The sequence below is a fragment of the Lobosporangium transversale genome, assembly GCF_002105155.1.
Source record: "Lobosporangium transversale strain NRRL 3116 chromosome Unknown BCR41scaffold_17, whole genome shotgun sequence".
NCBI lineage: Eukaryota > Fungi > Mortierellomycota > Mortierellomycetes > Mortierellales > Mortierellaceae > Lobosporangium > Lobosporangium transversale.
In genome coordinates, this window is record NW_019028995.1 from 237,023 (window position 1) to 260,748 (window position 23,726).

General features: G+C 40.1%; 6 protein-coding genes across 6 annotated transcripts; 1 reads left to right on the forward strand and 5 right to left on the reverse strand.

Annotated features, from left to right (window-relative positions):
- Positions 1-2,966: 2,966 nt before the first annotated feature.
- BCR41DRAFT_289305 (protein-tyrosine phosphatase-like protein) lies at positions 2,967-3,452 on the forward strand (the record flags this gene model as incomplete). Its single annotated transcript, XM_022020327.1, has 1 exon — positions 2,967-3,452. A coding segment is annotated over one exon (486 nt), but the record flags the coding sequence as incomplete, so codon positions are not given.
- A 2,126-nt stretch (positions 3,453-5,578) lies between these two features.
- BCR41DRAFT_352956 (hypothetical protein) lies at positions 5,579-7,467 on the reverse strand. The gene has a single exon (XM_022024047.1). It carries the CDS (start codon positions 7,197-7,199, stop codon positions 5,601-5,603), a length of 1,599 nt encoding a protein of 532 aa, XP_021881618.1. The 5' UTR covers positions 7,200-7,467; the 3' UTR covers positions 5,579-5,600.
- Positions 7,468-12,310: 4,843 nt separating this feature from the next.
- BCR41DRAFT_53291 (hypothetical protein) lies at positions 12,311-12,772 on the reverse strand. The gene has a single exon (XM_022030894.1). It carries the CDS (start codon positions 12,735-12,737, stop codon positions 12,465-12,467), a length of 273 nt encoding a protein of 90 aa, XP_021881619.1. The 5' UTR covers positions 12,738-12,772; the 3' UTR covers positions 12,311-12,464.
- Positions 12,773-14,945: 2,173 nt separating this feature from the next.
- Positions 14,946-17,146, reverse strand: BCR41DRAFT_395964 (major facilitator superfamily domain-containing protein; the record flags this gene model as incomplete). The annotated part of the gene is made up of 4 exons (XM_022028768.1): positions 14,946-15,159; positions 15,270-15,534; positions 15,639-16,393; positions 16,527-17,146. 4 exons carry the CDS (start codon positions 17,144-17,146, stop codon positions 14,946-14,948), a joined length of 1,854 nt encoding a protein of 617 aa, XP_021881620.1.
- Positions 17,147-17,260: 114 nt separating this feature from the next.
- On the reverse strand, positions 17,261-18,838 carry BCR41DRAFT_386270 (hypothetical protein). Its single transcript, XM_022027773.1, has 3 exons — positions 18,625-18,838; positions 17,507-18,533; positions 17,261-17,424 (listed from the first exon to the last, which is right to left on the reverse strand). The coding sequence occupies exons 1-3, from the start codon at positions 18,725-18,727 to the stop codon at positions 17,310-17,312; spliced, it is 1,245 nt and encodes a 414-aa protein (XP_021881621.1). The 5' UTR covers positions 18,728-18,838; the 3' UTR covers positions 17,261-17,309.
- Positions 18,839-19,791: 953 nt separating this feature from the next.
- BCR41DRAFT_352962 (kinase-like domain-containing protein) lies at positions 19,792-23,209 on the reverse strand. Its single transcript, XM_022024048.1, has 9 exons — positions 22,856-23,209; positions 22,642-22,715; positions 21,911-22,155; positions 21,588-21,805; positions 21,331-21,491; positions 21,127-21,212; positions 20,812-20,998; positions 20,438-20,705; positions 19,792-20,298 (listed from the first exon to the last, which is right to left on the reverse strand). The coding sequence occupies exons 1-9, from the start codon at positions 22,953-22,955 to the stop codon at positions 20,018-20,020; spliced, it is 1,620 nt and encodes a 539-aa protein (XP_021881622.1). The 5' UTR covers positions 22,956-23,209; the 3' UTR covers positions 19,792-20,017.
- Between the last annotated feature and the right edge of the window lie 517 nt (positions 23,210-23,726).

The window sequence follows — 23,726 nt, forward strand, 5'->3', positions numbered from 1 at the left end:
TTCACATTCACATTCACATTCACATTCAATCTCATATTCAATCTCATTCACCATCTTGACTCCACAGTTCACTTTCCCTATCCCGTCCATACATACACACTTACGCACATACACTTATATCCATAGCTCTGACCCTTACCAACAACCTGGCATATTACACAACCACCATAGCCTTCGAGACAGATTCACTTCACCAGCTCTTGTGAGTTCTGCTCGGCTCCCAATCCAATCTTCTGCACCCTTGCATTCACCCACAGGAACAAACATTTCGCAGCGAGTCTGTCTTTGGTAGGTCTTACACCTTTTTTTATTGGCTCTATGACCATCATTGTTATCGTCGCTATCACCGTTACTACGTAACATCCCACATGCAGACAGTCTAAAAAAGGAATAGAGATCAGCTGCATGGAGACAAGCTACTTCCCCCCTCCTTTTTTTATTTCTCCCTCTTTTCTTAATGATGTGGTTTGCACACCTCAATGCCTGATATACTTATTTGCCCCTAGTGTCAATTGCATCATGCACATCGCTTGTGCCCTTTTCCCCTTGATGTTCCACGCACTCTTTCTTCGGTGAATTTTATTTAATTACGCTTGTGCACCAAATTTTGCACTAAAAAGTTTGTGTCCCATCTGGCGCTATGCAATTCATCGTAAACATCACATTTTTTTTTGGTCAAAGCGACCAACTAAGCTATTTAAATCAACAGTGTAACAACATGGCTATTTGCCCTTGATTCATCATTATTTCTAACAATCTTTTTTTACTTTTTGACCCAGTTTAAAGGCTCCAAACTGGGTCTTATCTATTCTGAGCTATTGATTAAATGCTTTCAGTCATTTTTGTTATTATTATTATTATTATTATTATTATTATTATTATTATTATTATTATTATTATTATTATTATTATTATTATTATTATTATTATTATTATTATTATTATTATTATTATTATTATTATTATTATTATTATTATTATTATTATTATTATTATTATTATTTTGTGCATGTGAACAATATTTTACGTCCAACTCCCCTGATCAGATTTACACCTATCATCACTCTTGACGTCAAGTAAATGTTAAATGTATGCACCAAAAAAGTGAAAGCACTATACAAAGTAACAATAATTATAATGAAAGAAGCGAGTATGGGTTTGCTTTTCTTTACTGTATTTATCTGGACATGAAGCGCGGGAGAAATGGATGTTGATGTCCGCTGGCTTGGGTTGGCTACTTCTTTCCAACCCTTATAAAATGTAAAAAAAAAAAAAAACAGACACGTCAAACGCTCTTTCCCTTTTTCCCTTTTTCCCTTTCCCTTTCCCCTTTCCCTTTCCCTTTCCCTTTCCCTTTCCCTTTCCCCCTTTTTCTCTGCTCTGCTCTCTCTTTCTCTCATCTCCATCATGTATACCCAGTGGTAAGGATTTTTTTTTTAAAAAACACGGCCAATCCTCATCTCAGAGGGGATATCATTACTATTATGCTTATTATATTTGTAATATCTTCGGGGGCTCTTTTTTTTTTTTAATTGATCTTGTTGAGCTGGAGCAGAAATACACTACGTTTTATTATGGACAGGCAATAAGATGCTACCTTACCATATTTGCTGTATGACCATCAGACTGAAGAGTTAGAAAGGAGGGGGGGTTTTTTTTTTATCGATGGGCGTTCAATAGGTTTATGATTGTGTGCTCAATATGAGGTATATGTCATGGATGGACTAGGACGACTATTTCTTCTCTTTCCCTCCACCCCTGTTTGGCTCTTAACCCTCACTCGACCCTTGCATAGGACTCCTCTTTCTCTTTGGTGAGCCTTTACTTGTTACTGCATTCTTCAAACTATTCAATAAATGACTCCTCGAGCCTTATTTCCGTCAATGGATCAACTCTCCGACACCATGTTACTGTAGAAGCACTTATGAGAGTGAGAGTGAGAGTGTGAGAGCGACATAAAAGCGAATTATCCTTTTACATCCTTTTCCAACATACAGACTTCAAGGATCAAACAAACAATCAAAAACGAGATGTGATTTCCTTTTTATAAAAAAAACTCCTATTGTGTTTGATTAATTTCATCGATGGATTGTTTGTTTGTTGTTGTTCGTTTGTCTGTGTTTTTGTTTGTAAAACTCTACCTGTCCCTGAACACTCTTAAATGAGGTGATGTTATTTTAGTCCTAATATAAAAGGGCTCCGAATGTGTCCGTTCGCACTACGCGTTGTCTCTTTCTTGCTTTCTTTCATTCTTCCTTGTTAATGTCTGTCTATCTGTTTGTAAATGAATCCAAACAAGCTTCCATTTCAATATCCGTTGTGAACGATACCAAATTAACAAAAGAAACCTATCATCTTATTCTTTCTCATAGTCATCTTTGTCTGTCCCAATTGCTTCCTCAACAACATCGTCCACATCTACACCCACATCCACCATCATGCCATCTCATAGCCTCTGCTCAGCCTCGGGCGAGCCGCATCAACCCTCATATTCTATGCCTTCCACACCTTTGTCACCTCCTCTACACTTGCCACGGCCAGCCCACGACATCAAGAAGATTCGTAATACCAAACAACTGTCTCTGAAAGTTTCATCATCGAGCCATACTATCGCCGCCAGTAATTGTAGCAATAGCAACAGTGCTAGCAACCTTGACACCACAGTAGTCAAAAAGAACAACGGTATTAGCCTTTCTATGGTCCCACCAACACCATCCTCGTCTTTTTCAACTCGCAGACCCTTCACACCCGCCCCATTATTGTCCGCTTCCCTAACTACACCTTCCACAACAGCCTCTTCCCCTAAATTGTCAAGCATCCCAGCACCGACTTCAAAACGGCATAGTCAGCTGCTTCTTGACGATGCTCTCCCAGCCCCACGGCTGCCACTGCCAGCCACCAGCAACCATCGGTCGATTTCAGCCTACTTCTCAGACTATAGCCTAGAATGTGGCGCTGCCTCACCATACACTACAGAACCTGTCTGTGTACTCCCCAATCTCTATCTAGGAGCGGAACATAACGCTACTGATACCAAGACACTTCGGAGACTGGGCATTACGTTTGTACTGAACGTGGCTATCGAAATCGCACGAGAGGATTCTTCATCGGCCTACTCAGTCACGACTGAGGAAGCAACCGTCCGTGGTGGTATTACTTATAGGAGTCTCTCCTGGAGTCATCACCAAAAAAACCTTCTCAATGACTTTCCAAAGGCATTTGAACTGATTGATGAATCTCTAGCCTGCAACAATGGTCAAGGCAAGGCATTGGTGCACTGTCAATTGGGGGTATCACGGTCAGCCAGCCTCGTGATTGCTTATGTCATGCGATCCCTGAACATGGGACTCACTGAGGCATACGACTTTGTGAAGCAACGCTCAGGTGTCATCTCACCCAACATGAGTCTGATGTATCAACTTGCAGAATATGAGAAAAGACTAAAGAACCCAAGCAGCACTACATCTGCTTTGGATTCCACATCAGATACAGCCTCTGTTCGGAGTAGGAACTCGTGGAGCTCTCAGTTGGATGATGATGAACCACCCTATCCGTTTTCTGCCGCTTTCTCTGCCTCCAATGCTACCGGAGTATCCTTAAGTTCACTTCCACCACCGTCGGATGTATCATTGACTGCATCACATATGCCAAACCCCTGGGTAGCTATGACTGACTCCAGTTTGCCTCCTGCAACACCTATGAGGCAAGAGTTTTGTAAACGCCCACTGACACCTGACAATGGAAGTGATGATCATCCGAACACAAAGCCCTTTCAAGGTCCGAGCAGACTGGGACAACCGAAGCCACTCTCACCACGTCGAGGTCATTTGGGTCTGACCCAAGTCTCTTGGATGATGGATCATTCCCGGCCACGGTATCAGAGTTCGCCTCTTACGACCTCCATGACCTCAGAAACTGTCGGCTTTGCTGCAGAAGAGGACGAGGATGAGGAGACTATGATGTTGCCCAAGACGCCAACTGCTGAGAATTTCACAACACATAGCTTGGAAGCGACGCTCTCTTGCGATGTTGAGATGGTACCGCCGACACCATTGTTTCAGTCATCTTTTATGGTACCATCACTCTCGTGCTCCTCGACGTGCTCGTCTGCATCCTCGGTTTTGTCTTTTGAGGCATGCCCACGACACTCGATCTCATCCACATCTTCATCCACAGCAACGTACTTTACTGCTTGCGATGATGAGGATGTACTTTCAGATGATCATGACGGTGATAGGGTGCATTCGCCAAGGAATTCTGGAACGTGGTCATTTTTGCCAATCTTGTCCATGTCTTCCTCACAAGACACTGCGGTTGTGAACCATGACGATCAACATGACCACCACCACGTGCGTCAGCAGCAAGACCAAGAGCGATTGATAATGGCAGAACCGAAGAGGAAAAGGAGGATGCATGCTCTTTGGTCTGGGCTGAAAGCCCTACATACCGTGACGGAGACAGCGTCTACCTCCTGCTCCTCTTCTTCTTCATCATCCCGGATAACTTGCTTGGACATGCGCAGAAACGCTGATGCATCACCTACACCGGCCTCACCGATCTCTCCTCCAATCTCAACTGATGTAGCTGTAAACACTGCTACTTCTACTGCTTCTACTCTGACTATCACTCCATCCAAATCCAAAACTAAGGGGGCGGACATTATTTTTTCTCCAAGACCCTATACACCTGCACGCCATGGAACAAGGTCACTTGGTGAATTTTATCAAGCCCTCTTTGCATAGAGGAGGTAGCGAGGGTAGGAAACACACTGCTTGCTACATGCAAAAGGTCTTTTAATGAACAAAGCCATTTATTTCTACTCTTCCCTCCTTCCCCTTAAGCATTTATTATCTATCCATTAATAGCGCCAACAACACACATACAAACCATTTAATTAGCAGAAGCCTCTTAAATATTGGCAACTGAGATGTACATAAGATTTAGCTTTTTTTTTTTTTCTTTTTTTTTTCTTATCATGAAGTGAATGAAATGAAATGACATGCCCTTGAGAAACACGAATAAACTATCTATTATCATATTGTAACAATACTCAAATACATAACGATCAATAGCAACTATTTTTTTTTTTTTTATTCGCAAGATTGAGTGTGGACTGGGCTAGAACGCGTTACACGCTTGGGCTGATTTCATAAAAGTCTGTTATTACAAACTGCACGTTCTTTTTGTACATGGTCAAAAAAAAAAAAAAAAAAAAATCACTACACAACACAAGTATTTCTGTTGGCTTTTTTTTTATTGATTTATTTACTCGATATCAGGGATTCGGGAGGAGAAGAAAAAGAGTTTGTTTTTTTTTTTTTTTTTTTTTTTTTTGCTATATACAAACGACTTGAAGAGAGCAATAAACAGAAGGCAGTGGTATATGAAGGAGAAAAAAAAAAAAAAAAAAAAAAAAAAGGTGGGGAAAATGTCAAATTTCTTTTTTTTTTTTTGAGGTTTTGGTATATGTAAAAACTGTACTATTCTATATACAAAAGTAGAGAGAGAGAGGACGGAGGAGAGGGGGAAAGAATATAAAATTTGAGAACAAAGTGGTGGTAATGAATAAATATTCAAGTTTTTTTTTTTTTTTTTTTTTTTTAAACATGTTGATAGTTATTGTTGGAGGGCAAGAAAGAGTCGCTCATATCATCCTCATCATCTTCATCGTTACTGCTCAACATCATGCCTCCCATAAGGTTATTGTTGTTGTTGTTCATAATCATAATTCCGTTGCTGCTGCTGCTGCTGATATTTCCGTTTCCATTTCCAGTCATATCAGTTACATTGACTGCAAACTCGTTGCTAGTGATAGAGAAGGGCACCAATGGTGGGAAAGTGGGCATTGAAAGACCATTCTGGCTGGCAAAGCTCTCGATAATCTGGAGTCTTCGTCGGACTTCCTGGTTCTCGAGGTGAATGGCCTCCATCATCTCGCGGGTGCGGTCAATCTCATTCACCTTCTGTTCCAGCTCCTTGATGTAGGCCTTGCGTCGGTTGCGGAACGTTCTCTGGGCCGCGCGGTTCTGAGCGGCGCGACGTGGGTGAGTCACATTACCGGTGTGGCTGGGTGCGCGGGTGGTGGTTTCGTTAGTAGCACTAGTGGTAGTGGTGATGGTGGCATTAGTCTCTGGCTGTTCAGAGGATTCGCGAGAATCAGCAATCTTTTTAGCAATCTTCTTGGGAGAGTGGGCTTTGGTCTCTGATTCGATCATGTCGGGGTTGAAGGAGGGAGAGGAAGAAAGAGTGGATGACTTTGTAACTTTGGTTGAGCGGGTGGTCTTGACTTTATCCAGGCGAGAGCTGGTCGAGGGCCTACCCGCCAAGTTGGCTGTCGCCGCGGAAGTTTTCTTCATCGTCACAAATGCAGTGGCGTCTTCAGAGGAGATGGCGCTGCTGTTGACGACGGCAGCTGCAGCGTCGACCGAGTGTTGCGGCGAGGGTTGACGCTCGAGCTTACGCTTGGGTGCTGCAGGGTGTGCAGAAGGAGTATATGTGTTTTGACGTGAGAAGGAGTCGTCATGTGCAAGGGTAGAAGGGTTGAAGAAGGGTGAGGAAGTGGTGATGGCAGAGGGTGCAAAGAGAGAAGAGCTAGAGGTGTCGGCAGAGATGATAGAGGACATCATTGAAGATGTGGCTGGAATGGCCATGCTGGTAGTTGTGGAATGGCTGGTCTCATACAACATCTGCTGCTGCAACTGTTGCATCCTCAATTGCTCGTGATGCTTCTGTTGTTGGCGTTGGTGGCGCTGGCGTTGTTGTTGAAAGAGAGTCGTATCTGCATAATGCATCGTTTGAGAGCGCTGTGAAGGAAGAATATGTTGGTCCTGCTGTACCGAGGACGATGATGGAGATGAGAGATCGAATGTGTTTGGGAATAATTGGAGATAGTCCATGTTGGGTTGCTGTGGAATCTCTTCTGTCTTGATGATGGCATAGGGTGGCGAAGAAGGAGCGCTATGAGAAACGATAGAAGATACAGGGTATTGCTGGAGCTGATGCTGGCGCTGGTTCTGGTGCTGCTGTTGAGGGAATGAAGGGGCCATGACGTAGCCTTGGACAGGGGATGTTGATGCGGAGGCGATGTAGTTCTCGACTTGATCAGAGTTGATGAGCTTGGTCATGTTGTCGTCGAGCATCGAGGGCTGCATGTGGAAGAAATCGTTGTTGTTCTGGTACACCATAACACTCTGTAGCATGACTTTGTGCTTCTTATCCAGACTGTGGTACAATAAAAGGGGTATAATAGACGAAGAGTTTAAGACCTAATGCGTTATGTTGCTAATAATCATGTATTCAAAAGAGGAAAGGTGAAGTTGAGTGAGTTGAAGTGAATGGCTGAGTAAGACATTGGCCCGAAAAAGGAAAATCAGGCACAGCTCGGGAAGAAGTGACTTCAAATTAGACGGTGGCAGAGTCTTCCATCTGTACCTTGTATCTTGAAACAAATAGATCACAAAAAAAAAAAAAAAAAAAAAAAGTTTGAAGCGCGGTAGAGTAATGGGAGGTGCAAGAGAGAGAGAGCGGAAGAGAATAAGGAGTGGATGGATTTCAATGTTGGATGTAGAGTTGGTTTGAATGTATTTTGCTTGGCTGCACTAGTAAGCTGTAGTTTGTTAGTTAGTTAGTAAAAAAGTTGTTGTTGTTGTAGAAAGAAATGCTGAAGAGAAATAAAAAAATGTGGGCACATCCTGAGTTTATATATAAAAATTTTCTGTACAAGATGAATATACTTTCAAACTCACTGGATTGTTTATTTGTTTATTTGTTTATTTTTTTATTTTTTTTTTAGAAGCAAACCACTATGTCAGAATGCATTTGTTTCAATTACTTATTCAAAAATTGTATTATTAAGGATATATTACTAACATATTTTTAAAGGAGACACAATGACTTGTCAATATTATAAATTCCTCTGATTCAATAACATTTCTATTCAAATGCATCCCTATTCACTCCTATTCATTCCGGGACAGGATCATGGTCAAAGTAAAAAAATAAATTCCCCTCTTGTGTGCAACAGCAGGGTGTGCAAACCAAAACTGCGAAAACATTGATCTCCTCCCTTGCGTGGCTGATTAAACCACAAGGCCATTCGTTTTGCACCTTGCATATGTTGCTCGCTGGTTGGTTGTCGTTACCAAAGTAGCTGTGTTTCTGTTATTACGGTAATGGAGATTAAAAAAAAGGGACTATCATCTCGATCGGATGCACTCTCCTTCTCTCAAGCCCTTCCGCGCTTATGTAGTTTTGGTCAATCCGTGTACTTTTTTTTTTAGTCTGTTCTGTCAACGTCCGTTCATCCCAACGTTTCACTGGTTCCCTTTTTTTTTGTACAACAATCCGTCTGGACTATGCCATAAAAAGGAGATTAGTGGCAGTAGCTTCCTTTCTTGGCATTCACACCAGTGTCACCTCATCCGCTTATAGCTATTGCTATTAGCACTACAAGATCATGCGAATGATCGGAAACAATTTTATTTCTTTTCCTTGTTGTATGCTAGTCTATCCCTATCCTTATGAGTCGCGAATGTACGAGTATTTTGGCTCGATTTATCATTACAGCTAGCTACTTCATTCTTTTTGTCATGGGACACATGAATTAAGCATAATTAAAAAAAATAAAGCCAAGAGATGTCATTATTATTCATCTAGAAATTACTATTCTGCAGGATAAAAAAAATAACATTCCATCTGATGCATAGACTGTGCCTCATTCACAGGTTCAATTTCTAATCTCCAATAATCCGAAAATGATCAGTTGATGATGACTTGGCCACAAAAAATAGCATTGGATATTAATAATAATAATTTACCGCCGAGCGGGAAGAAAAAAAAAAAAAAAAAAAAAAAAAAAAAAGGGAGGCGGGTCACAACAACAGAAGCATTCTTCGTTGGCATCTCAAGCACCAATCATGTGCAGGCGACATGTGTGATAAAGGAAGATTAATGCCTTTTTCCTTCCCCTAGGAAACCTTGGTTCATTTCAAGCATGCAGATCATGCTTCATTTCTCTTTCGTTGGTCCATTTACTTTCGAAGTTTGTCCCTGATCCACAAAAAACGATACGTCCACACGAAGGCTTTAGAAAGTCCCAGAAATTAAGGAATCATGGGGACAGAAAAGGAAAGGAAAAAGAAATTGAGGTGCCCAGATCATTATGAAAAGAACGAATGAAAAGGAAGCGGAAAGAACTCGGCAGCATGATTAGGGGAATGGTCATGAAAAAAAAAAAAAAAAAAAAAAAAAAATGAATGAGACCCACAAGGGGAAAGAAGAAGACGCGTAACGTCTTTTCATTTAAACAAAAACAAACATGATTAATGGAATGGCAAAGAAACTCCATGCATTCTTTATCTAAATTCATTTCTCTTTTTTTTTTTTTTTTTTTTTTTTTGATTCCTCTACTAGATCCATAGCTGCATCACGCCTTATCAACATGTTTTTCATTCGTTTTTATTCACAATACGAAAGTTATTTGATCTGTTGCTGCATCTAGAATAGAGCATGGCTATGAGGAAAGATAATGCATATGATAGTCATACATACAGCATTCAGAGGAAAGGAGAAAGGGAAAGTGAGGACGGTTAAAGCTGAGCATATCTTGTTCCTTGATTAGCTTAAAAAAAAAGGTTGGCAGATAGGCAAATCCATAGGAGACCCTTCGTATGATCAGCACATTGGTTTTCTAGCTTATCACATGGAATACATCCTGCATCTCCCTTGAGAGGGGCATGATGGATCCATGTGAGTTATGAAGATGGGAAAATCGATCAAGTAATCTATAAGGAAAAAAGATCGGTATGCGTGTGATCGGAAGATACAGGGTGTCCACGAGAGTATCAATGGTTCTTTTTTTCTGTGTATAAATGAGTATGCATGTACCGTATCACATTGGACGGAAATGTCTAGAGAAAAATGTCTGTGGATCCAATCATAAGGACCAGATATTCTGTGCCACAAAGAAGGGTGCAACAATACCACAGTTCCGCGGGAGAAGATTGGCGCACTGATCAAGGTAAAAGGAAGTAATCGTGTCAGGAATGTTTACAGATCTATCACACATTGGCCCTTTTTTTTTTTTTTTTTTACACGTCCATATTAGTCCATTCATACAAAGTGTGTAAATAATCTGTTTGCTTCTTTTTTGTGTTACCTTCAAATCGGCTTTGTTATGATCCTACAGCACAAAAAAGGAGTTAAACACTGATCAGGAGCACTAAGGAAAATTTTTTTTTACTGATGCACTGATGTTAATTGAATGTCCGACAGGAGAATTTGGTTAGTATACAATTTCCTGGTCCACATATTGCATAGAGGGTCACAGCCCCCCTATGAAGAATACATTTGCATACGTACTAGCCACATCCGCCCCAATTTCCGTACTTTCAGAGTTTTGGACTTTCGGTCTAACACTGCTCTCAGCCATGCATTGAACAGATGACTAGTCGATCTTTAACTATATATAATTATATAACTATTTATATTAAATATGTATAATGCCGTGTGCGTTATCTAAATTCGGGGTTCTTTCTCCCATACTAAAGTAACCATGTAGAAGCATTCCTTTGTTAGATCTTGAATACTTCTCCTTGGTCAAAGTAAAAAAGAAAAGAAAACGTCAACAACATTGTATACAGCTTGATCCAATTGAAAGTAATATTATATACTGCTCATAACTTCTTGCCCTTATCTTTCCATCTCTATCATGTAAGGTCTCTCCCTCTCCTATTTGCTTCTTCTTTGGTCGTACAGTATGCCATAGCACTTGATGTTATCTCGACTGTACATATATACCTGAAGGTGAGACGAGGTTAGGAGAGAGGAAGGAGAAAAGAGAAAGGGAAGAGCAGTTTACATTAGGCTTTCCATCCCCTGGTCTAACATTCATGTGTGGAGTTTTCCTCAATTGCTCAATTGCTTCTGTTTTGGTTACACTCATATGAACATGGATTGAATCTCACAGACAAAGCTGAGCTCAAACAACAAAAAAAAATCCTTGCCTTTTTTTTTTTTTTTTTTTTTTTTTTCATTCTCAGCTAGTGTCTTTTGATGCGTCACAGGCGTCAATGCATTCCCGCTTTGTTTATTTGATTTTTGGTTTAAAAATAAGTTGAGCGGGCATTTCGGCCACGCGTCAGTGCCTTAAATTTTTTTTTTTTTGGAATTCTGGACTGGTCTGAACTTTAAACTTTACTTTGAATTGAATCTGTTATTCTATTTTATTTATATGCCTTGTCACACTTGCTGCATGACGCATGCTAGTCGGGGATCTAATCTGGGCATTGCATCAAACACGTACTTTTTATTTTTGTTTATGATGGATCCGGGTTAAAAAAAAAAAAAAAAAAAAGTGTGCAGTTAATGACCGGCTTCTGGTGTCAATCTTTATCTCTCTGTCTTTTTTTCTCTTTCCCTCCCTGCACTATCTCATTCCTCAGCAGCTCTTGGATTTCTCTTAAATACACTTCCTTAACTCTCCCTCTCCCTCTTCCATAGCTAATCTTCAAAAAAAGGAAGGGAAGGTAAAGGGATTCATGGCATCGCATTTAACTTTGACATGTATTTTTACTCATTCTTTCGTTACAGTAAAAAAAAAAAAAAACTCGGGACTACTTGGGGATGAACAGCAAGCTTGGTTAGATAATGTTTAGATAAACATAGCTTTAAAAAAAAACGTTAAGAACTTTAGGGGATATGCAGTCGAGAATGGATACTTTTTTTTTCTGCGTCATAGTGCTGCAAGTATGTGCAGGTTATGCAGCATGCAATGCAGTCTTCTGCGATTGCAATGTTATATAATAAAGATATCCTCACAATGTGGATCCGCTCATGACGTCAAATTAGCCTTTTAAACTTGGTATACTGTAATCTGACTGTAGATCCAGGGATTAATGTTCCCATAGGGGGGTTGTATATCATGTATGCATGCTTTTTAGGTAACAGGATCTTTATATGTATGTGTAAAGGAGCTTGATAAAGTGACATAATAGAGGGAGAGAAAGAGAGATAGCAGTAATGCAAAATAATGGTATGTCTATTTCAATCCAATCTATTTGTGCCGAGTATCAACTGAAGAAGGAAAGGCTAATAAGCATTTGATGATATTATATCCTAATCTTACTGACAGAAAAAAAAAAGAGCTACTGCTATCATTGATGAGGAGCTGCATGATCCAAAGAAGAGCAATGCTCCTTCGTCCTCTCTCAAGGTGAGAGGGCAGGAAGAGGAGCCTAGCCCTCTCGTTGTTTATATTTTAGGAGTAACTTGAATCCATGGTAAGAACCAGAATAAGAGCCACCATCTCTTCATAAACCCTGATACTCTTGGTTATAGAGTTGATTGATCTTCGCAAGCCGTAACGACAATCACTCAAACCAACGCTTTGGATCATAAACAAAAGCAGGCTCAGCAAAAAGGAAAAAAAAAGAAAGAGTTTCCCTGTGATTTGGTATAACAATCATTTAGTGCACGCGCCACATGCCACATGCCACATGCCACATACCACATGCCACATACCACAGTGGCACGAGTTTCATTCGAATGCAAAGTTTGCACATATAACAGTGTTTGTAACAACTTGTGCACATTCCACACAGGTGAGACAAGAGCAAAGGAGAAAGTTCAGTGAAAGGTGAGATAAGCAAAGTAAAAAGTATTCTGGTGTACAGTTGAAATATATATGTGATTGTTGGTCTTTTGGACTTGTGGTGTTGCATCGCCTCCCTCAAAGCCATAAGCGTATAAACAATGAAAAAGTATAAAATCCCACTTTTTTTTTTTTTTTCCTCTTGTTTTACCTTGGTGCAAGGACCTGAAAGAGGTTTTTTTTATTTCTTTATTTTTTATTTTATTTTATTTTTTTTTACAGAACAATTATGTGCTAAACATTCTGCTTCCTTCTCTATACATACCTTCCTTCTTACGTCTTAAACATTACTGTTGGCAAAAATGATTTTTAGCTCTTTTTTTTTGTGCCTGTGTTTACAAGGGCTAACGAGCGATTGAGGACAGCGTGCAGGATACAAACATCCTTCAACCATGCATAGATCGGGTTTATGCAGGCATATAGATGTATGCTATCTCCAAAAGCATGCAGCATCTTCTTTCTCTCCTCCTACCTTGTCGTTAGGACAGAAGAACATGATACTCTTTTTTTTTCCTTCTTTACTTTTTGAAAAGGGGGAACAAAAAAGGTCAATGTATCATTTTTTTTTCTTTTTCAATAGAAATGTAGGCCTTTTTGATTGTAACACAAAAAATTCGGCTGAATGGCTAAATAGGAGTTCCGAGCGATTGGAATATTAATCTCTTTCATTTTAATCAATTCAGTCCTACTGAATTGGGCAACGATTTTTTAAAAAAAAACTTGAACAATGTGTTACAATTGCTTGTTCATCATGCATCATTGTTTACGGATTATGGATCGTGCTTTTTTTTTTTTTTTTTTTTTTTTTTTTCCCGTCTTCCCGTTGGCGGAGATTTGATTTTAACCAACAATTCTTTAAAAAAGAAGGTCAATCAAGAAATTTCTCCATGCGCACGTTCCTTCATATATACAGCACTCACTTCTTCAGGTAATCCGGAGCAATTGGAAACTTCGAAAAGTATTTAGCCGATGAGCAGATGTTTCTTTTGTCCAATAACAGAGAAAAGGATCATGGATCCGAGTTTTTTTTTTTTTTTTTTTTTCTTTTTTTTTCCCTACTTTCTGTTCAGTCACAAGAATAAAAAACCCTCCCCCCTCCTTGATTTATTGGACACAGCACAGGATGTCAACTCCTCATATTCATGTGAAGCTTACTGTTTCGTTACTTGCTACTAGAATTGAAGCTTCTTTTTGTAATATACAATAAGAAATAAAATAGTTGTCAAATACCATGTGAAGTCTTTCTTTTTTTTTTAGAGAAAAAAGTGCTTTTATAAGGAAACTAGAAAGAGATATATATATATATATATATATATGTATACCTTTGAAAATTTGATGCTTTTTTCTTTTTCTTTTTCTTTTTTTTTTTTTTTTTGTCTTTTTTTCATATCATCTGGTGTTTGGATCTCCATCTCAACATTGTCGTCATTCACTGAAGTTTAAAAAAGTTCAGTTTATATATAAAATTAAAAATGTAACCTTGACGTGGCGGAGTTAAACAATGTCAAATAAAATAAAAAAAACTCAATTCCTCATTTTGTGGCGCATATAAATATAAACTCGAAGACTGAATAAAGTTTCAACTCAATATATGTATTATATATATATATATATATATATTTTATATGTGTTTGTAAACAGAAAATCCTTCTATAGCCCAGCTTCTCCGCGGATTCAATCCAGCAAACAAAAAAAAAAAAAAAAAAAAAAAAAGAACAACCAACACTTTGTGCGGAGATATCTGGTCAACCTTGTTTTCTTTCCATACATTCTTCATCTCTTGTAACGCCATCGAAATGGATAAATTTTCGTCAACGAAAAAGCAGACTAGGATGTGCTTTTGCAAAAAAAAAAAAAAAAAAAAAAAAAAAAGACAGACAGAATAGATGTCTCCATATACTTGTATTACTGCATGTGGCGGCGACCCTCCAATAAACTATGCGGCGGCGTTCATGCTTTTGTCAACTGAGGGTCCGACATTGAGCTTCATCAATTAGACAAGACATTTATGAAGATATTTTATGATAAGTGGATTCAGTGTTACCAAATCTAATGGCACTATGAATAAGACAATGACTATAACATATTTGATATTGCTTTTTGGTAATCTTATATACAAGTTCGCTCTACAGAATAATGAGATCTGCGTTATATGCCAAGAGGCAATAACAAAACAAAACAAAAAGAAAGAAAGCAATAGTATCAACTCTGACTAGATCTATAGATTTTTAATTCTGCATCTAGATATTTCAAATAAATACAAAACAGGTGATATCTTTATCAATATATATACTTTCTACATGTTAGCCTTGTTGTCAATCTCTCTGCGGTCCAGATCCCCGTAAATATCAAGGCATCGCAATCGAATGGCCAAGAAAAACCCACCGAATCCGCAACATGAAAAGAAAATCTCAACGTATGTGTAAATAGACGGATCCACGGTCATTAGCTTTGCCACGATCAATGGAAATACTGAAAACGCGAGATTCATTGACGATACCGAGATCCCACTATGACCAGATGAGAGGATTATCATATTAATATTCATCCGTATTTATAGTTTTTTTTTTTTTTTTAACTAAAAAAAGCCTTGGTTATACTGATCGTCCCCTCTACTTACTAAGCTGTCGCCATCTGATGGCTCTTAACCAAGGCAGGGATGGCACTTGTGAAAATGGCACCAATGGCCGAGGAGATACCCAAAGCCATCAACGCTGGTACGGGCGTCACGATGGGAATGATGCCAAGCACGAAATGTGAAAATCCGATGATAAGGCCGCAGAGCATAAACAACCATGATTTTTGTCCATAGTGATCAACAAAGTAGCCAACAGGAAGTACAAGGATCGCTGACAACAGATCTGGGACTGTCATGATTTGAGCGGCTAAGAAAATCAGTAACGAAGCATGTGTTAGACCTTACTGGACACTGCTTGCCTTGTAGGATTAAAAAAGAATAAGAATATTAAAAAACTTAATAGTGAACTACCTTTTTGGGGATCATTGTGATACCAGCGCATCTGCAGAAATCCTGCGTGGATACTGTTGAACGGCACTTGAACACCAACAAGTAAAAATGTCATTGCAAACAATGTCCAAAAGGACTGAGTATAGTTACTGGCTGCCACCATAATTGCTAAGCATTGTGAGAAGGGAGAGACTCTACCATTCCGATTGGGATCCTCCGTTTCAGAGGATGATGCTAGTTTTGCTACTTCTTCCTCTGTATCCGAATCATCCTGATTATCAGATCCGAGCTCCACACTCTCACGTGCCCTACAAGCTAATTCCTTGGTATCCGGTTCTTCTGGATCTACCATAGTATATTCTGTAACCTGCTCTCGAGCATATCCTTCTGAGCTGCCCCTGATTGTCCTTCCTGATGTATGTAATACTGCCATATTTATTGTTTCGTCTATGGATGATTTGGTTCCAATGCTATGAGTTAGAGGATCATAGTGTCTTCTGGACATTGGATTTACACTGGCGTTACTGCTGCGCTCTCTTGTCAGCAGCACTGAATCATGAGATAGCCTTATATTGCTGGGATAAGTTGTTGGCACACGCATGAATCCTGTAGCAATAGTCGATTCAAAACGATAATCAAGTAACACTAACACGCACGCTGTCATGAACGATAGCACGCAGGAGACAAATCCACCCCAGAATGCTGCAGGGACTGAAGACTTTGACCAAATATATGGTGTAAGCACATCATTCAAAACGCTCCCTAGTCGAGCAACACTATTTCAAATATTTTTATGGATTCATCAAAAAACATTTTTTTTCCTCCCCTAGGAAACCCATTAGTTTTTATGATAAATGTTAATGTGCATGGCAAGCGCATGGTTCATTAGATAAAGAAAAAAAAACATACCAAAGGTTAAATCCCAACGCCATCGCTAACTCCTTTCCTCGAAAGTACTTGACAGTGATAGCAGATTGTGTAACCGCCAAACTCTCGCCAGCGCCAAAGAGCACCCTTCCTAGGATTATGGCGGGAACATTTCTCTTCTCAACCCCAAGACATACTACAAAGTGGCCGAATGCTACTGTTGCGGACAGTGAGAGAAGAAGCCGCCTATGACCAAACTTGTCTGCGGCATAGCCACCCAACCAAGGCAAGACAATATTTGGTAGGGAATAGGCAGTGTAAAGGATGTTGAGAAAATAGGCATAAATCTCGTCTGTCATTTGCATGTATTCCTGTAGTGGCTGATTCAATGAGGCCGGATTATCAAAGGCATAATAATTGCCAAACATGACGAGACATGCTGCGGCGAGCATCGCCCATCGAATCTGTCCATTCCCTCCATTAGTGTTGGCGGATGAAGTGAGAATTGCTGCATTATGGGGAAAAGGAGTTGATGAGAAGGAATCTTGTGAGGCATGACGAGCTAGGCCACAGGGTTGTGATGTTGGATTCGCTTCCAAGATTATATCTGATGATCCCTCGCTCCAAAGTGGTCTTGCCTCATGGTGGAATATATTGCTCATGTAAAAAGAAAAAGGGAAAATATCAACTGGATGTATTCATGTAAGCAGAAAGAAAAAAAAAAAAGCAATGAGTTTGGCAGTGCAAGGTAAATGTCTTTTCAATTAGTTTATTCAGGGATACAGTCCTTTAGGAATAATAGTGGTATATACAAGTTTATCGATCTTATGCAGCTTTGATCTGCTTCTGCTTCTTAGTGACCGGATTTCCTGCTGGTGCTGGGACATCCTCTGTTCCTAGATAATCCCACGATCTTGGCGCCAATGCCACCGGGAGTACCCTAACAATATTAATATGATAAGCAACGTTTAATACCATTGCTTGCAATGATGAGCATAACCTTTTTTTTTTTTTTTTTTTACCATGTAGCTGATAATACAACGCCCTTTCCAAGATCTTCTGCTTGAATCAACGCCCATTGAAACCCAACCCATGCAGAGATGATTCTCGAAAGGGGAACTAGAGCGGCCAATCCTGGAATTCCGGATACGGCTCCACTTAGGAACCCGAAAAAGATCTGACTTGTGTTGGTGACTCGTTGTAGTTTAGCCATGCAATTGTGAGGCACATAAATCTCGTAACCCCACCAATAAGTATAAGCGCTGATGACATCGTTTGGGGGCGCTTTGGTCAATGCTAGAACTTGCTGCTTAATGGAATTAATGGTTGAAACAAGAGTTGTCTTGTCTGCTGTTGCATTGGTAGCGATAGTAGTGGAAGATGTTGTTGTCTTGGTCACCGTTCCCTTTTTGCTGTTGCTTTCAATGTTTTCTGTATTTTTTGTGCTTTCTGCACTGTCTGTACTTCCAGTTTGTGCCGTTGTTTTCGTTGTAGAATCTGTGGATGATCCTTCTACTGGAGGTTTTACTTCATCTCTCTCTTTTTGCTCTGTGTCTTCTTCAGCCATGGTGATGGTTGTGATAGTTGTCGTAGTCGTTCTTACAGAAGGCTGCTCCTTAGGAGACGTAGATGATGCAAATGCTGTCATAAGCGAAGAAAATGAGATCGCCCACCAAGATGATGGTGCCTTTATTACATCCGACTCTGGTTCTGATGCAGGTTGCTGATTCACATCAGGCGCTAGTTCGGACTCAGAGCTGGCGTTATTTGTGTTGTCCACTTTTTGATTCGCTTTGTCGTTTAAACTTGATTCGCCATGATCAGAAGAATCGATAGCTATCTTCATCCTTGTAGCATTATCTTGAATAGAATGCTGTTGCTGCTTGCTGTGCTCCCGATTGTGTACTGTCTTGAACTCTCCAACGGTTGGATCTGGCATCGCCTTCAAGATTGTAATCAATTCATTCACTTGGGCTGGTTTCGCCTTCTGAAGCGCTTTAACAGCCTTTTTCTTTTGATAGCTATCAACGTGGATCTCATGATTAGCACCTATAAAAAAGGTCAAGAATAAGTGATAGAGTAGTAAGTTAGTCTACATTCTCAAGCCTCGTCATTTTTATTTTATTTTATTTTTTTTTACCAGTGATGAGATCCCGGATAGTGTGAGCCAATCCAATGTTTCGTGCCTCAGCTTCGACTTGCCGCTGAGTTTCGCTCAGAAAGATGTTTCGAAAGGAAACCATGGTTTCGGGATATAATGCAGAGATATATGAATGCTATTTTTCTTTTTTTCTTTGTCAAGGCAGACTTCTAAATATGAAAACTATAGGAGGAAATGGAAAAACAAAAAGTTGTGTTGAAGTGTTTGAAAAAAAAAAAAAGAAAGAGGCCTTCATCATGTCATGGCGGCCGTGACCGTGACCGATGCCAACCCCCCTATTTTTTTTTTTTAATGACCAAATTACAGCTTGAACGTAATGTAAGCTTCCTTTGTTCACCCCTTATTTTTAATGACCAAATTTTGAATACCAAGAAAGCTACATTAGTCGTTGGTGGCCAACCTGACCGATGTCACCCCCTATTTTTGGCAAGCGGGCCATTTTGACCCGCTTCTTGAGAGCAGACTGTAGTATGCTTGTACTTGCTGTATGCGTCTTTCGGACAAAGCAATAGACCAACAAGGGACATAGTCACTCTTGATTGTCAACTTTGGTCCGATTAGGGTCAGGTTGTGTGCCTTTACTCTATCCTTATCAATCAATCTCGCGTACTTCAAGTAGACGCGGCATCTCCTCAACACTTTGGTCTACCACTACGCCCCTTTCTCTGGACCCGCTGCCCCCCACAAGGGTCATGCTAGGCTCTCCTGACCTTCCTGGATTCCCACCACCAACGCTTATTGGTCATAGTCCGATAGAGTGATGACAACTGAACGCAAATCCTTTGACATGAAAGATAAACGCTGATAGGTGATCATTTCACCCAAAGCTGAGGCTACAATACCGGAGATGACATTGTGGCTCTTCAGTTCTCTAATTAATTTGTGACTCGACGAACCTGTGGATCGATGTCGCAACATGCTATTGAAACCATCCGAGGATCAACTCACACTCACAGGAGGATAGTAGCGCTACAAAAGCGTGTCGAGTGGGACAGGTGTATGGAGTGTGAACAAGGAAGGTCAGCGACACATTATCTGTAATCAATATACAAAGATGAGGTGGTGTACGACTGTAGCCTCATTCCACACTGCTCAAAGTGTCTGGATATTCTTGACATGGATAAATTTGCGTGCAATGTTATGACGCTTCATTCTATCATGCCTTTCTTTTTTGTTTTACGGCCTGCATATACAATATAATAAGTGTCTAAGGAGTGGAGATTAATCTGAACGAAAGACAGCCAAACAACTCCCATTTCGAAATGGAAAAATGAAATACTAAGTAGTGGGTGACAAAGGGGATCTAAAATGGCATTGTAAACGTATCTACACAGCAAACGGTACTCGAAAGTCGCCTGGCTTAATCACATTCTCAACTGCTTCCATCATCGAGACCATGGCTTAAAGATCTTGTCATTGCACCAGGACGTTTAACGTTTCTACCAAATAATCTGTTCCTGAGTGCTCTAGACGCAAAAACCGTCAATCCAAATCCAGCCCAGTCAGAGTCCTGCAAGTCCTTAAGGTCACCTACTGTCATGATATCCTGATTCTTCAGCTTGGCGAGCCATTCATTTGCTTTGTCTGGCCCACGGTGGTATGCCATTGCAGTGTCTTGGACAAGTTCTTCAATGGGTGTATCCGGTAAATATTCTAAAAAAAATAAAAATAAAAAAAAGCAAAAAGCAAAAAGCAAAAAGATAAATATATATTATACAAGTGTACACGAACCAGATAAATAAAACCAATGTACTAAAATGTGTGAGAGAATGCAGGAGGAAAAGGACTTTACCTTTGAAGGGAAGCTCTACGTCACCGCTGTAGTCAGGATTTGAATTCCTACGACTCAAGCCTGGTTGAACTATAGGGTTGGTAGCGTCAAGAGTGATGGGCGAGATAGCTCCCTGCGACTGATTATTGTGTAACATCAGGGGTGAATTCGGTACATGGTGCCCTGAAATGTCCTTTTTGTCATTTGGTCCTGCCAGCTCGCGTAATATCCTATTGATGTCATGAGTGATCAGCCTCTGATATTGCTGAGGAAGGACCTGCTCTTCGATCTAATATCCAAACAAAAGTATACGGGCCATATGAGCCATCTTAAATAGAGCATGACCTATATCACAAGCTTCGCTATGTTGCATATATGTCATATATGTTTCTCACCATTTCGTTGACCACTTCCTCTGCCGTGTCTGTGTCAGCATTGAACTCAAACTTCACCGATAGCTTGTCCATACCCTTGAATACAACCTGCAATGTCAAATGGTTCTTGGCCTCGTTCGTTGTCAAGACCACAACTTCGGGCTCTACCGCTAAAAAGGGATCTTCGATAGCTTCCTGCGCAGAATATCTAGACACATAGCATGCAAAGGGTCAACAAGTTAAGAAGTCGAATCCAATATAATATTAACCTTGCCAAGGACTTTGAAAAGTTTAACAGCACAGTGTGTGTGGTGCGTGTTTCTACAGTCTATCTACCTTTCCTGTTCAGGAGCTATGCAATGATTGATCAAGCTTAGCACTTCGAGATCCGTAACAGTGGCGAGGCAATCGGGTTTAAGGCCCTGTTAGAAATGAGCAGGGAAAGAGATTGGATATGAAGACTTGTCCATTTAGTCATATTAGCTACAACTGCTAATGCAAAACACGCCTGTGACAAACTGGCAGCTCATCTTACGATACCTGGATGACTTTTTTGTAAATTTGGGCAGCGTTTTTGCATTCGCCATAAGGATACTCGCCTGTGACCATTTCGAGCAAGCACATGCCAAAAGCATAGATGTCAACTTTTTCACTGTATCCCTTTTCTTCATACATCTCTGGCGCCATGAACTCAGGTGTGCCTATGTTTGATCGCAATATTTACGGTTCAAAAGAGTTAAGCCGAATAATGCATCCCAGTAATAATCAGGCTGCAAGAAACGAAACATCGACAATACCAATGACTGTGTATTTTTTGCCAATCTTCATTTTCGCCGTCCCCATGTCACCAATCTTGACTTCACCATGAGCGCCGTTGATGAAGATGTTGTCACATTTGATATCACGATGAATAATTGGTGGGTCGTACGAATGAAGATAAATGAGGCCTTTAAGAATTTGTCTACACCATCGTTTGATAACTTTGACATTAGGATGCTGCAGCTTGCGGATATATCTAGGAAAAGTAGTAGACATGGACGATTTGAGTCAAAAGATTTCATTAACAATGCTCTCAAATGACTGACCATCTTCTTCAGGGCGTTGTGAGCGACTTCCTTACTCTCTAAGGGTGCCCGAAGTCATGAGCTCAGTGATGAAGATAAACTCAGTATTGCTATACCAACAGTCATGAAAGTTGATAATGTTTGGATGTCGAACACGCTTGAGAATTTCAACTTCTTGTGATAGCTCTGCATATTCTTGTCTGGTGGTCTGGAAGCAGTTCCATGCTACCTCGTAGCCCTCTTCACGATCAATGCCTTTGTATACAATCTTGTAAGCTCCTTTGCCCAATACGGAGTTGAGCTATTTGCATAAAACCAGAAAGGTTAAATTAATAAAAGATTTTACAACCAGGTCGAGTCCAGTCCATTAAACTTGGTCTGTGTCGTGAGAGGGTGTTTGCAAGCCGTGCGACAATTAAACTTTGTTTTTTGGGCTTCACATGAGGGATTTTTTCTTCACAACATGGGAGTTGGCTTGCAAGATATTTAACAAGTGCGGCATTTTCTCCTCATCCATCCCATCTGCTGTTCGCCAAGAAAAAAGGCTAAACATGGTCGATAGAAGCCATAGTCTTTGACTTTGACATAAACTTATTGCTAACCGCGGCACCATCCCAACAAAATGGCGCCTACTTCACACACAGATAATGTTGTCTCCGTCCCTCCTTACTCTATTTTTTCTTTATTTTTATTCTATTTTATATTTTTTCTCTTTCTTTTTTCTTTTCTTTCTTTTTTCTCCTTCTCTCCAGTTTTTCATGATCCTATTTTATTCCTCATATGTTACCTTAGCATATCTTCCGTTTGGGCTCTCTTCGACCACCTTTTCAGGATCATGTTTGGAATGATCAATGTACTCGGCTAGCATGAGACATTGAAAATAGCGGCGTTAATACATGCATGGTATTGTAAAGTGGCGAGTGTATTATCCTTCAAAAAAGTAATATACGAGATCGAATTGCAATAAGTGCAATCCAGATTTGAGAAAAATAGAAACGTACAGAATGGAGAATAGTTTCGTTCATGATCATCGTCATGGGGATGATCTGATTCACCAGAGCCACTCTGATAGCCTCTTATGTTCATGACCGGATCTGGCATATTGGTAATGATGATGTGTGTAGAATAGGCGATGTATGAACGCGCGGAAAAAATAAAGGATTAATTGCAAACACTAATGGGATAACAGATGCGTGCGTGAGTAGACGTGGGGGATGGCACAGAAACGAGAAAGACCGTCGTAGTGGCAGAAGTAGTGGATAAAAGTGGCGTTTTTTTTAAGAAGTATAAAGCAAAGGAGATAAGAAAGGTGATGAAAAGAGCTTTTTTTCTCTTTCTCGTTCCGGAGAAGGTGGACGTGGAATAGAAAAAACAGGATCTCAAAGACAAATGAAATAAATACACCAAAAAATGGGCGCTCTTCTTTCTACTGTTGCACCTCATATGCACCACTGATCCTTACTTTTGACAAGCTCAAACACTGACAGACCTGACAAACGAAGCCAACTCTCCATGGGTCATTACACTCGCTCCTAGTCTGCTATTCCTGTGTCTGTTCCATTTAGAAAAAAAATCAAATAAAAAACATTTATACACACAACATTGTTGACTTTGACAGGTAATCATTGGAAAATATCGAAGATTGAAAGAAGATAAGGAGTTTGGTGTCCATTCAGCCTCTCATGGGAATAGTAAAAGGTATCCAAGCATTGAACCACTTCACTGATATGCAATGGTCTTTACGGGGATATCCCCCGCATATGTCTTTCAGAAGTAGCTCATAAGTTTAAATGACTCTGACCTTGACATTCATGCGACAGACAAAGGCGGTGCTGGAGAAACAAGACACATATGATAAGCAAGAGAATTAGA

Excerpts from the sequence above, each read along its gene's own strand:
- BCR41DRAFT_352956 (XM_022024047.1), bottom strand. The coding sequence starts at position 7,199 with ATGCTACAGAGTGTTATGGTGTACCAGAACAACAACGATTTCTTCCAC.
- BCR41DRAFT_53291 (XM_022030894.1), bottom strand. The coding sequence starts at position 12,737 with ATGGCTTTGAGGGAGGCGATGCAACACCACAAGTCCAAAAGACCAACA.
- BCR41DRAFT_386270 (XM_022027773.1), bottom strand. The coding sequence starts at position 18,727 with ATGGTTTCCTTTCGAAACATCTTTCTGAGCGAAACTCAGCGGCAAGTC. Across the intron at positions 18,534-18,624 it reads TATCCGGGATCTCATCACTG|GTGCTAATCATGAGATCCAC; the intron begins GTAAAAAAAAAT and ends CCTTTTTTATAG. Across the intron at positions 17,425-17,506 it reads GTTGTATTATCAGCTACATG|GGTACTCCCGGTGGCATTGG; the intron begins GTAAAAAAAAAA and ends TAATATTGTTAG.
- BCR41DRAFT_352962 (XM_022024048.1), bottom strand. The coding sequence starts at position 22,955 with ATGCCAGATCCGGTCATGAACATAAGAGGCTATCAGAGTGGCTCTGGT. Across the intron at positions 20,999-21,126 it reads ATAGCTCCTGAACAGGAAAG|ATATTCTGCGCAGGAAGCTA; the intron begins GTAGATAGACTG and ends CTATGTGTCTAG. Across the intron at positions 20,299-20,437 it reads CGTAGAGCTTCCCTTCAAAG|AATATTTACCGGATACACCC; the intron begins GTAAAGTCCTTT and ends TATTTTTTTTAG.